At 44.6% G+C, this 12,968-nt stretch overlaps 1 protein-coding gene across 1 annotated transcript in view; it reads right to left on the bottom strand.

The window, feature by feature from the left end:
• CMIP (c-Maf inducing protein) overlaps nucleotides 1-11,939 on the bottom strand; it is a 133,213-nt gene extending 121,274 nt beyond the window's left edge. Inside the window, exon 1 of the mRNA XM_032701189.1 lies at nucleotides 10,972-11,939. Within this exon, the coding sequence (XP_032557080.1) occupies nucleotides 10,972-11,268 (297 nt within the window). The 5' untranslated portion in view covers nucleotides 11,269-11,939. The remainder of the gene's footprint in view (nucleotides 1-10,971) is intronic.
• Between the last annotated feature and the right edge of the window lie 1,029 nt (nucleotides 11,940-12,968).

Below are 12,968 nucleotides of genomic sequence, written 5' to 3'. Positions count from 1 at the left end.
ATCCAAATAAACCTCTCTGTTCTACGTTACTGGTGGGTAAGGAACACAATTGCTTCATTGAACATGATTCATCTTCCACAAGGAATGAACAGGTACTCAAACTCCAGGCATTTCACCACTGAGCAGTAAGACAAGGACACGGATCTCACTCAACACAGCCCATCAAAGGAGATGGCAACCACTGCTGCAAAAGTCAATGCTGTTCTTCAAGAATCACTGGGCCTTTCACAGTTTCGTTCCCCTCCTCCCACCTTCCTCCTCAAAGCCAAGACACCGAGCAAACTGTTCAGATGACAAAACACCACAGTTATCGTGAGAGCACCCGTGAGAGCACCGTGGAGCCCCAGCATTCAAGGCAGGCACACGCTCACAACTCTCCATCACTGACATCCAGTACCCTGCCTGGCGTTGGAACAGTCAGGGCAAAGAAATCTCTCACTGTACAACTTTTCAAGCTGCCAGGAACAACTCAACACTCAGGTCCCCAACTACAATAACCACACAGCTGCCAGGAAAAAAATCTGCAGAACTGCATTAGCTGACACCAGTGGCTCAAAGATCCACAATTTTTAAGAGCCAACATAACATTCTACTTTCAGTTTCATACCTTCTTACAGCTCACACTGCAGCAGAGAGAAACGTGGTGTTTTGAGATGCCTCTGCAATCATACTCTTCTCAAGGGATTCCTAAATTTAAGAGCTCAACGTCAAAAAGCTTGTATAGTAAACCCGAGGTTTGAGAAGGGAGAGAGAACTGCCAATCTTTTTACAAAAACGGATTGCAACACCCTGCTTCTATAGTAATTTTGCAAGATCATTCTCATCCTGAAAATTTCAGAGCAGTCAAGGTTTCCCTGCCTTACTCTTTTCTTCTGAATTCAATCTTAACAGCCTCTAAAGCAAAAGCAAAGTGGTAGGTTGTCAGCATGACTCTTAGGAGAACACACAAAGCACGCACGCTGCAGAAGGCAAGAGACTTGAACTGATTGGCACCTGGTTCCCCGACAGGTACTTTCTTTGCAGGAAGATTGAAGGGTAGCAAGAAGAGCACGACACTGTGGGCCACGTTCTGCTGTCAGTCACTCTCCCACGCTTCCACTGATTTTTAATGAGATTTACAACCATTAAGAAAACGGATAGCCATCCAAATCAGGAGGGAAGATGCAGCCTAGCAGACAAAGCAAGGGAACATCACTTCTGCTCCAGCTCCCACCACTGATTTATCATGAACATTAGGGCAAGGCATGACTGATCCTTGGTGTGCAACCTCAGACCATCCAGAGTGAACCACAGACATGAAGGAACTGCAAACTAAGCACAAACCAACAGACGTGTCTGAAAAGTCTCATCTACATTTATTTGTCTCTGTTTTCCCCACGTATAAAAACACTGACCATTAAGCACTTTGAGGAGGTTGAAGCACAGTGAAGTTGAAACCCAAGAACTTGTAGGATGAAGACATTATACTGTCATCCAAAAATCATTTTTTTCTGATCATTTCAGAGGCTAAAAATAATCTCTCTTCTTTTTTGTTCACAGTGGGTCAAACAGACATTCATATTTATGGCAAAAGCCTACACACCCTTAGTATTTTGTTTAAAAAAGTTGGAGTCCACTTGGCAAATTTCAGAAACTTTTTGTTAAGCAGTTTCTCCATTACTATTAATAATGCCCATCCCCGAAAACGGATAACAAACTCATTCAGTTTTATTTTAGACAGAGCAAAAACACAGCCTGCTCACAATATGCACTAATTGTATTACAGCAGCAAACAAAAAACTCTGTGGTATAACAGAATCCCATTACAACAGGAACCAGACATGCTAAGAGACACCTGCCAATCCCAAAAGCTTATATTCAAATAGCCAAAACAGACAAAGACTGGGAGGAAAAAACAATAGCAATATCACATAGAGGAATATCTGCTCTGTATTGTTTGAAATGTACCCACCGTGGGGTATCTTCAGGAGGTTTAGGGGGAAAAAAGGCTTTCTCTTAAAACTTATCCAAACTGTCTACCTGCACATGCAATGGCCTAATGTTGCTCAGGTAATGTTAGTTGTCTACACATAAATAAAGAACAAGGCAACTTTTTTGTTTACAAAATTCTTGCCTTACCTTTGGGTTAACAGCACCAGAAATCTCATCCATAAAATATACATAGATATCTGTACACTTCAAATTACATATACCTTATTTCTAAGAAAAAAAAAATATTATTTCTGAGTCTCACTTGCAAACAGAGTTTCTCTTTAGGCCTAAGGAAAATATTATGCAAAATAACTACAAAATAATTATATTTGGGAATACAATTATCTATTCTCCACAAACCCCTCCGATTTAGCTAATCTCAGTTTTCTTCAGGCAACATCTATTGTACCACATATGGCATCTCTGAAAATACAATCTTACAAAACCTAAATCCATTTCTGTGTGCTCTAAGGTTTTAGTTCTAAATTTTTCAAAAGCATAAAAAGATTTTATTTTATTCAGCATTTCTTTAAGCACTGGAAACCCAAGAAGGAAAAGTCCTTTGTAGACAGTGCCAAGCATTCAACATACCCATTCTTAATATCAAGAAATTAGCAGTCTGGAGTTTGAGAAGCACTGGATATTCATTTTTAAGTCATCTTTTTTGAAGCCCTGGTTATTACTCTTTTCATCAATGAAAGCAATTATTCCTTTTAAATTTTTCATTCAACGAGAAAATCATGCAATCCCTCATTCACAGGAACAAGAACTTCACAGAAACTGCAGCATACTTTGAAAAGTGCAAGAGCTCTTACCCCTGAAACAAGTGGTAATTCTGAGCAGACAAGGGAGAGGCTCTCTAAGAGTCCAGAAAAGCCTTACTCCATTTTAAACCTTTCTGCCACTGCCCCAGAAGTGAAAATGGCCCCAGGTGCAAATATCAAGCAAGACAATGGCAGAAGCAGCAGCACCATCTTCCTACACCTTAAAGGAATTGGGGGCAGCTGCCCCTGCAGAGGATCCACCCTCATGCAGACTTCAGCCAGGACCACATCCCACAGCAGCATTTCAGCAAATTTCAAGCCCAAATGGGGGAAAAGAGATCAACTTGCATCAAGCAGCACTTTTTTTTTCTTAATAAAACTCTGTTGTCTGGGGAAGAGAGACAGGAGGGAGCTGGCACATGCCCCATGGAGCAGAGGCAATGGCTGGCAGGACCCTTCTGAGAATTCTGAATGAGAAGGTTTTCCCCACAAAAGAAAATAATATCACAAACTCACTTTCCACCAGGACAGTGTTGTAGAAATGTTGGCATAAAATGGGTGAAAGAGCAGCAGCTTCTATACCGGTTCTGTCTAACATGGAAATTTCTGCCACTCCTGCCAGTGGCTCAGCACTTCAAGATCTGCCTCAAGTAGAGGGAGGAATTGTGGCTGTGTTTGGAGAGAGCTGCACGAGGCTGAGCAGAGTCAGCCATCTCCCCCAGCCAGCAGCCAACCTGCACGGCGATCTCTCGCTGAACCTTCCTGGCTGTCTGAACAGCACATCCTGCCATTCAGGCAATGAATGGTAATCCCTCTCCTCAAATTACCCTACTGATTTCAGCAGAGCGAGACCAAGAATGTACGTGACCGAGTGTACTTCCAGTTCACATTTAAGTCATTGCAACTCGATGAGTTTCTTGAGCTCAAGTAGTAATGGCACACATCTAGCAGAAACACTCGAGTCCAGAAAAAACAGAAGCCTTCTTTCTGAGTTTCTCAAAAATAGGAAAAAGACTTAAAATTATCTGAAAATGCACTGAAATCTCAGATTAAAGTAGAAGAAAATTGCCTACACCATAAACTCATGCCCTGGACACCACAGTCCGTGACCTGGCATTGTTACCTGCTTTTGTATTCCCCACTCTATTGGCCCTGTCCCATCAGTCATGGGACAGCCCAAGGGGCAAAGTCAACAAATCACTTTAAGCACTGGAAATGCCAGTACTGGTAACAACAAATCCTGGAACAAGACTCCCCTCCTCCAAAACCTAAAGAGTATTGTTAAATCCTCTTAATTTTTAAGCCTATGAAGGGAAGGCCTTTTAACTTAGCATCTGGTTCTGACTTCTTCATGTTTTCTTCCACAACCGCAAGCGCTAAAACTTCACTCACCACTGACGTGATCAGTTATAATGTATGCTTTTCAATTGTCTTTTCCCTTTCCTGGTGTTGTCCCTGCATTATTAAATATTGTGCAAAACAGGAAAATTTTACGCAATGATTTAATAATACATTTTTTTTGGCAGCAATTCCAGCCTACCATGTTTCCCGCTCTCTTCTTCCTCAGCAGTCTGGCTGACTATAGGCTGAAACACATCAGCTCCCTGATGCAGTTAAAAGGCAACAAATCTGCAAAAGGTTCAAGCAGAGAAGGTGTTTCCCCAGCCAGCTCACAGAGATTTTCTCAACCTGACCCTGCAAAATGTTAGGTGTGTACAAAAGGCAGATTGACAGGGCACGGCACAGACGCAGAATGGCACAGGCCAGGCTGCCCCAGCCAGCACTGCTGCCAATGACTCTGCATCATCAGATGGGCAAAAAAAAGTTATTTTACTGAGTGCACATGCATGCACAAGCTCTCTGAATGGATTATACATGCTCAAGTATCAATCATCTTCAAACACGTGACTGTTTGTGGAATTAAGCCCTACGTATCTATAAACACATGCAGACACAAAACAGAACTGATGCAACTAGCACTGCTCCAAACACTAACAAACAAGCCGCAATCTACCCATGCAACCCACAATCTAATTACTCCTAAAGACTCCAAAAGGCTTGAACTGTTTGAGGTAGGTCTCTTCTCTCGTAAATCCTATGTGGGGAGATGAGTAAAACCCTATTAGGCCAGCCATGCTTACTAACATAGAAGGAAATGAGGGAAGCCTTTTTAATGTACTGTGTTAAACTCACCTGTTACTAATCAACTTCAAAAGTACAAACAAATTATATGCAATAAATTAAACAGTTACAAAGAAATCACTCCTTTCTATGTACTAAACCTACCACCTTTTTCTTCCAAAAAGGTCCCTCAGTGTATACAGTTCTGTCAGGGATTTTGGTGGGACCAAGGCTGTGGCCTCTGTTCTCCCACTCCTGCTAACAAGGCAAACCCAACCTTGCATATTGGACCATCGATGCAGACAGGACCCTCACCATGGCCTTTCACCTCTGAAAAACCACATGGCACTTTTGAGTTTCACAGAATTATGAAATGGTTTGGGTTAGAAGGGACCTTTACAGATCATCTCGTTCCACCCCTCTGCCATGGGTAGGGACACCTTCCACTAGACCAGGTTGCTCCAGTCCTGTCCAACCTGGCCTTGAACATTTCCAGGGATGGGGCAGCCACAGCTTCCCTGGGCAGCACATCCTTTTCTAGAAGGGCTACACCCCAACGTGGATGATCCAGACTCTTCTGGGAATATTACTACTTACAATAATCCACTTCAACAAAAAAAAATATGATCTTACAGCTCCACAAAGGCCTGGTCCTGTGAGGGATGCTGAGCTCCTCCAGGTCCTGCTCTGATGCAGGACCAGGTCCCACTGAGGACCAGAGGTAATTTCCAAGCTTTCCCAGGGGGACTATTACCACCATGTAGTGACTAGCACCACATCTTTACTCCCCAGCCAAAACGAAAAATGAGGCACAAGTATTTCTGAGTATCCTTTTTATTTATGTTCCTGAACATGTAAAATTTACTGGCTGGGTGTTAACACTAATAGCCTTGAGAGCTTTCACTCTGCCAATGAATATAGCTTCTGTTTTCATATTTTATATAAGCTCTGTGACATATAAACACATACCTTAACACTACTGACTTATAAATATGCTTTTTAACCACCGCAGGAACTATATATGCAAAGATATGTTTGATAGGCATTAAACAACTTTAAAGAAATATCATTTAGGTTTTCTTATGTCGTGCTACCAACTAATACAGCAATAAAAGAAGTTTGTCACAGCAGACATTAAATCACCCAGTCTTCAGAAAAATCTGGGTTTCGTTAACGCAGGTACAAGCCTGCCTTCACTTCTGAAACAGCATCTCAATTTCAACAGCACAGATAACATGGAGCAATTTCTTCTCAATTTGCAGAGAACTCTAAATTGTCATGGGTTGTCTGCCAATTATGAGATTCAATGCCCTTTCTCATGCACCTGAAAAAAATACCTGGTATTTAGCAATAAATAACCAGAATAGGCAAAAATATGTACATCCGAAACCTGTTGGTACCATTTCTTATCAAACAAAAGCAATCATCTGCAACGGTAAACAATGGGAAATATTAAATATAAATAGTAACTTACCATTCCGTTGTTATAATAGATAAAAAGTTATCCTAAATTGCTTTGTTATTTATGTGTTCACACTCACTTATGCATGTAATGATGGCAGGCCCTCCAAGATAATATGGCTTGGTGGGCTAAATAGGTAGAGCCTCATCAAGAGTGCAAGACTTAAGAGCAGTACTTGGTTTACTCAATAGACTGTTTAAACTTTAGTTAGTAGTAGAAGTACTATAGCAAATTCATATTTATTCTATTTCCAATCTGGATAACGCTACAATATTCCTTTTCCATGAAAGCTTTGCAAAAATTCTCATCGTAAGATTGTTTTGAAATTTCTGAGCTCTGCATAATACTTCCCACTTGAGCTAATTGTTTTTCAAGGGAAATTTAATTTTTAAAAGTATGTTTTTCTAACTAATGGGAACCTGTGCTAAAGTAAACAATGAGTCCAGCTTGATAGGAATTTTTGCTCTATCTTTACCAGGAAAGACATGCTGAAACACATGCAGTAGCAGAATTGTTGAATTTTAAAAAACAATTAGACGACAATTTTCTACTCCAGTTCTCCTATTTGAAGCAGATAATCCTGCCCTGCCTCATTTAATATTAATTGGGTATGTTCTTGTCTCTAGAAGAAAATACAAATGCAGTTGTCTAATCCACTCACATTCTTGTTTCAAATGCATTTTCGATTAGCCAGTCTGTCAATAAACTATTGTCCTCACACATTCCCTCTGTATAGAAAAATGAAAGATGTTTAAAAGAAACTAAAGTCTTTTCAGGATTGTCACCAGCTTTGAGCAAAACACTTACAATACACTCACCTGCCAAGGCAAAGTCAAGAAACGTGAAACAGGCACGAAAACCCAAAGCTTCCACCTCTCCTTGAGGGATATTAATGAATAACTTCATGGTTTCAATAATGTCTTATCTTCCCAGATGGGAACTAGAGAGGTCATCCCTATCAGCAAAAATTAATCACTTATTTATTCTTTCCTTGTCTGCTGCACATACATATGTATCACAGGTCTTCCTTGCAACCCAGGACTTTAAAACTCATTGTCCTCAACATCCAATCTCAACTGATTCAAGAGAAAGAATGAAAGAAAAAAAGCAGGGCAGAGACATGAAAGGGACAATGCAGAACGATGCTAAAGACACAGAAGTTCAGTCATGACACCTACATTTAAACTACTGAAAATTAAATTTTAACATTTCTGCTGAAGACAGCCATAGGGTTATTCTTCACACACACCCCCCAAAAAAGTACCACTCGAGAAATATTAAATTGGATTTTATTTCTGTCTTTGTTTTTACTATCACTGCCCCTCAAGCTGTGCAAGGACAGATCTCACGGGCGAAAAAAAAATTAGTGAGGGTGCTACATCTGAGTTTGGTAGGTGTTTATAAAATAAACATTATTCCTCCCATGGGGGAGAAAGTCAGATTCATTCCCAGGCAAGCTGCTGTCTGACAAACACAGTTTTTAAGTATCAAAATTTCCTACTGGGGTTTTAATATTTACAGTAACAAAACAAAACAAAACAATAATAAAAAAAAGCTACAGATCTGTATTCACTTTCTTCAAAAAGGAAGGAAAGCCTGGACATGATGTGAGTGGAACTGCAATGGTGAAACTGTACTATATTTAAACAATTCTTTGAGAAATAAAAACATGAAACAAGCAATGGAAACAACATATTAATCACATAAAGCCCCAACACCTACAGTTATGGGACTCTCCACAAGCTAATACCTTTCCATTTCTTAACTGAGTGCATGTACCAAATCAAAATACTATTATTCTTATTTTATTAACATGGACTTATTTTAGTTGAAACAGTCGCTTGTGATAACATCAGAAAATGCACTTGTAGACAACATTATTTTTTCTCCCTAAATTCTGCTAAAATAAGATGGCCTAACAGTTGTTCCACTGCATTCATGCATAGTGCTTCTGCTACTGAAAACTATCTTGTCAGCACAAAAAATGTAGCTGCCTAAATAAACAACAAAACTACTTATCTGTCACCAAGAAAAAAATGTAGATAGGGTCTCATTATTCAGACTTATAGATGTGGGCACATACTGTGTCTACTCGTGGAATAAACTACAGATGAATAATCCATACACAAACTAATGCTAACTCCTATATTGCAGCCCAGGGACTGACAAGTAAGAGCTTGTGGGGAGAAGATTTTAATTCAAATATGTGTCTCAAGCGACAATAAAAAGGATATAAAGTGCCTGGAATCAACAAATAACCTATCCACTGTACTCAGGGACATAATTTGCCAGATCTGGATTTAGCTGTCATTACAACTTTTGCTTTCAAATGCAAAACAAAGTGATGTTATTTTCCTGCTCAATTTTATTCATGTTATATAGAATGCAGTAAAACTCGTCATGCCAGAGGATTTGCAAAGGGATGATGTGAAGATTAATTACTGGCTGCTCATAAAGCACCCTGCCTGTGGAAAGCCCCATGTGTAAAAATGACCTCGTTATCAAAGCTGTTGAGTGCTCCCAACGCTCACTTTCAATGGACAGAATGGATATTTTCCTACAGCTCTTGAAAACCAAATTAGTCGCATTCAAATATCTACCTCCAGTTTGAGGTGGTTTTGGCACTGTGCCTATACCACATTTCCATAGGGGGTGGGAGTTAAACTACCACGGATTTTGCTTAAATCAAATCTTCCCAGCTTAAAAAAACAAAGAAAAAAATATAGATATCATAGAACCTGTAAGATACCTCCTAAACCCACCCATAGAGTCAGGCAACAAGTGAATGTAGATCTTATCCCTGTGCCCTAATTGCTCCCTGGAAACCAAAGACACTACTTGAAATAATAAAGCACAGATATTTCTGTGAACAACGGTATTTACTTGGTGAGTTAGCACTGGAAAAAAATGATAAGGCGCAAGACCAAGCACGAAGAGCACTGCTCAACAAAATGGAGCCTGCGATGGTACGCACGATGTTTTAGTGTCTTCTCGCTACTTATATGCATAAAATAATTAGGAATGAGAACACCTCAGCAGTAATTAAAGCACAACCCCACAGGACTTCAGAAACCTTTTCAGAGATGGTCTCTTTGGTGACAGCTTTGCCAGCAAGCAGAGTTTGACGTCTCCTGCACAAATACAACTTCATGCCTGGTATTGCCACACTGCAGAGATCTGAAGCACAATCATGCCTCTCTCTGCTGGTATCCTTCTCTGCTCAGAAATAGTCAGCTATGGATACTGCCAGGAAAATGCCTCATCTCCACTGATATTCAACTCCCCCTCCACACTGACGGTATCTTAACAAAATGAAGAGCTGCAAAAGCTGCAAAAACTCCTTGAGCTCGTGTGTCTTTTGGGGGTTTTCTCCAGCAACGCTCGATCAAGTCTTCCCTCTCCCTTTAGACAGTAGCTCTATCAAAGAAAGAAAAATATTCCCTTGGAAACATCCTCGAGAGCCCCGTGGAAACCGTGAGATGTCATTGTGGCACAAAAAAGAGCTCTGTGAGAACAGGCAGCTGGCCTACCTGAAGGTTAAAGGAGCTCCCACTGAAAAGCTGCTCTGAATACTTCACACCAGAGCATGATGTAGGAGAGACATTTACACACATTATGTCTGTGTACCAAAGTGTGACAAAATCCAACCTCCAAGCACAGCACAGGCTGGATGAAACCCACTGAAATACACCATTAACAGAAATCCACACAAAAGCCAATCCACTCTCTCGATTCACAGTGTCCTATAGGAAGGCCAGAACGAAGCCATTGAGAAAAATGAGACATTTACATATAAATCAAAAAAAGACACGATCCAAGTACTGAATGATTAAAGATCAGTGTAAAACATGTTTTATGAGCTGCGTTAATCGCCAAAATACGGGTGTAATCACATCACATGCTACACAAATGTTCAAATAATAATAGCCATGAAATTTTAAATTGTACACGAATATAAAAATAGTATTTTTCAAGACTGTATCTGTCTACTGTACATCTTCTGTAACGTTGATATCACCACCTCGCATTTTTCTCTTGCATCATTTTCCAGCCAGAAGAAAACCCTGAAGGAATCTCCATATTTTCCAATCACATCGCCTGTGTCTGGGCAGGGTATGTGATCGCCAAACCAGAGCCCCCAGAGCAGGCCTGAACCACAGCATAGACCGCGCACAGCCTTCGCTCTCGAATTCAAAGCATCCTCCACCTCCCTCACCTCCAACTTGCCTGAGGTGCCAGCAGGTATCTGCCGACTTTGGTTTCGGACAGAAACGGCTCGGTGTGGCGACTGCACGTCTGTCATGTCGGGAAAGGAGGAATTTTTTTTAAAAAAATAGGGGGGACAAAAAATCAGTAATAACAATAAGCCTTTCTCCAAAAAAAAAAAAAAAAAAACAAAAAACAAAAAAACACCGAAACCGCAAAATTAAATATCCATAGGGTTATAAAGGGAAAAAAAGAATCCTTTCAGGGTTTTCAGCCGGCATTCCGGGACCCACTCGAGCCGACCCTCCACTGACCCCCCGAGCGGGGTCCCCCCAGGTGGGGCAGCGCGGGGGCCGCGGCCCCAAGGCGCGGGCATCCCCCCGCACCCCGCGGATGCCCCGCGGCGGTGCCGATGCCGGTGCCGGGCGGACCCGGGCGGGCTCTTACCGTGGCCGAGGCGACGCTGTTGTCCGCCAGGGTCAAGTGGTGCGGCTCCCACCGCCGCAGGAACTTGGAGGTGAGGATCTTGCTGAGAAACGTCCGGGGGTGCCGGATGACACACACCTGGATGTCCCCCTCCTGCAGCAGCTTGTACCTCATGCCGTTGCAGTGGAGCAGGGCTCTCCGGCACGGCGCGGCACCCATTTTATTCCCCTCGGGAGCGGACATCTCGCCCAGCAGCGGCTTGCTCTCCTCGGGCTGCCTGCGGTCGCTGCCCCCGCCGGAGCCGCCGGTGCGATCCATGGCAGCCCCGCGGGCCGGGTCGGGGGTGGCGCTCGGCCGCCCGCGGGGACCGGTCTCTACGGCCGGTAGAGACCGGTACGACCAAATCAAATAAAAACACAAACAATAATAATAATAATAATAATAATAATAATAATAAAAATCCAACCCCACGCGGCGGATTAAAAGAAAAAAAATGCTGGGAAAAAAAAAAAAAAACCTGTCGGGGAAGATGGGGGCAGGGACCGAGCCGCACCGAGGGGGAGAACAGGGAAAGGGAAGCGATAAAATCCTTATTCAAACTTCCCAATCCGCCCCCGGCGGGTCACAGCGCCGCGTCCATGCTGCCGCCGGCCGGGCGCAGGGTGGGCTCCCGCGGGGGCGGCGGACAAAAGCCGGTGGTGGTGGCGGTGCGAGGGGCTGCTCCTGGCGGCGGCGGCGGCGGCGGCGGCGGCGGGGGCTGCGGGGCGTCCGGCCGCGGCTCCTTCCTTCCCCCCGGGGCGTGTGCGCGGGAGCGTGCGGCGGCGCGCGTGCATGTATGTGGGTGCGGGTGCGCGCCCGTGGGTGCGGGAGCGTGTGTGTGTGTGTGTATGTGTATGTATGTATGTATGTAAGTGTGTGTGTGTGCGTGTCTCTGTGTGTGTGTCGCCGTGCGCGGCTCCCCACGCGCCGCCGCCGCGGCAGGAGGAGGGGGCGGGGGCGGCGGGAGCGGCGGGCGCTGCCGACACGGCCCCTTCTCGCCGGAGCGGCTCCGGCCGCCGCCGATTGGCTCCGCCGCGGTCACGTGCCGCCCTCCCTGACGTCAATGGCCGCTCGGGGCAGCGCCGGCCGCGGGAGGCGCGCGGGGAGACCCGCGCGCGCGGCCGCCGCGCCCCTCACGGAGGGGCGGAATGAACGGGCTTGGGAAAGACCTCTGAGGGCCGTCGAGTCCAACCCGCGACCCAGCACCACCGCCGCGTCAGACAGACCAGAGCGCTGAGTGCCACGTCCAGTCGTTCCTTGGGCGCTCTCGAGCGTGGTGACTCCACCACCTCTCTGGGCAGCCTGTTCCAATGTCTAATCCCCCTGTATGTGAAGAAATTCCTCCTGCTGTCCAACCTGAACCTCCCCTGGCACAGCATGGGGATATGTCCACTCGTCTGGGCGCTGGTTGCCTGAGAGAAGAGCCTGACCACCACCACCACCACCACCCCTGGCTGCACCCTCCTGTCAGGGAGCTGGAGAGTGACAAGGTCTCCCCGAACCTCCTTTCCTCCAGGCTGAGCCCCCCCAGCTCCCTCAGCCGCTCCTCACTGGACCTGTGCTCCAGACCCTTCACCAGCTTCCTTGCCCTTTTCGGGACGTGCTGCAGCACCTCAATGTCATTCCAGAATTTAGGGGCCCAGAACTGGACACAGCATTCGAGGTGTGGCCTCACCGGTGCCAGAGTACAGGGGAACAATTGCTTAAACTCACAACACACACACACACACCCTTTTCTTCTTCTCCTCAGGCAGGTTGTGTTTTGAGCATCCTCAGTCTGCATTAAGCTCTTGTAGAGCCACTGCAAGGAACTGCCAGGGAAGCCCGTGCCTGGCTGCTGGCGCTTCACCAGTGGATCCCACTGTTGTTCCATTTCCTCTGGCTTTATGAGGTGACTGGGAATGGCTGCGTTCCCCAACACACCAGCCCTTAGAAGCCCAGGAAGAGCAGCACCTCCTCAGACTGTGCTGAGAAGGATG

The sequence above is a fragment of the Chiroxiphia lanceolata genome, chromosome 13 (assembly GCF_009829145.1).
Source record: "Chiroxiphia lanceolata isolate bChiLan1 chromosome 13, bChiLan1.pri, whole genome shotgun sequence".
In the NCBI taxonomy this organism is placed as follows: domain Eukaryota; kingdom Metazoa; phylum Chordata; class Aves; order Passeriformes; family Pipridae; genus Chiroxiphia; species Chiroxiphia lanceolata.
Note: the sequence above shows the minus strand (reverse complement) of the source record. Positions and strands in the feature narration are given on the sequence as shown.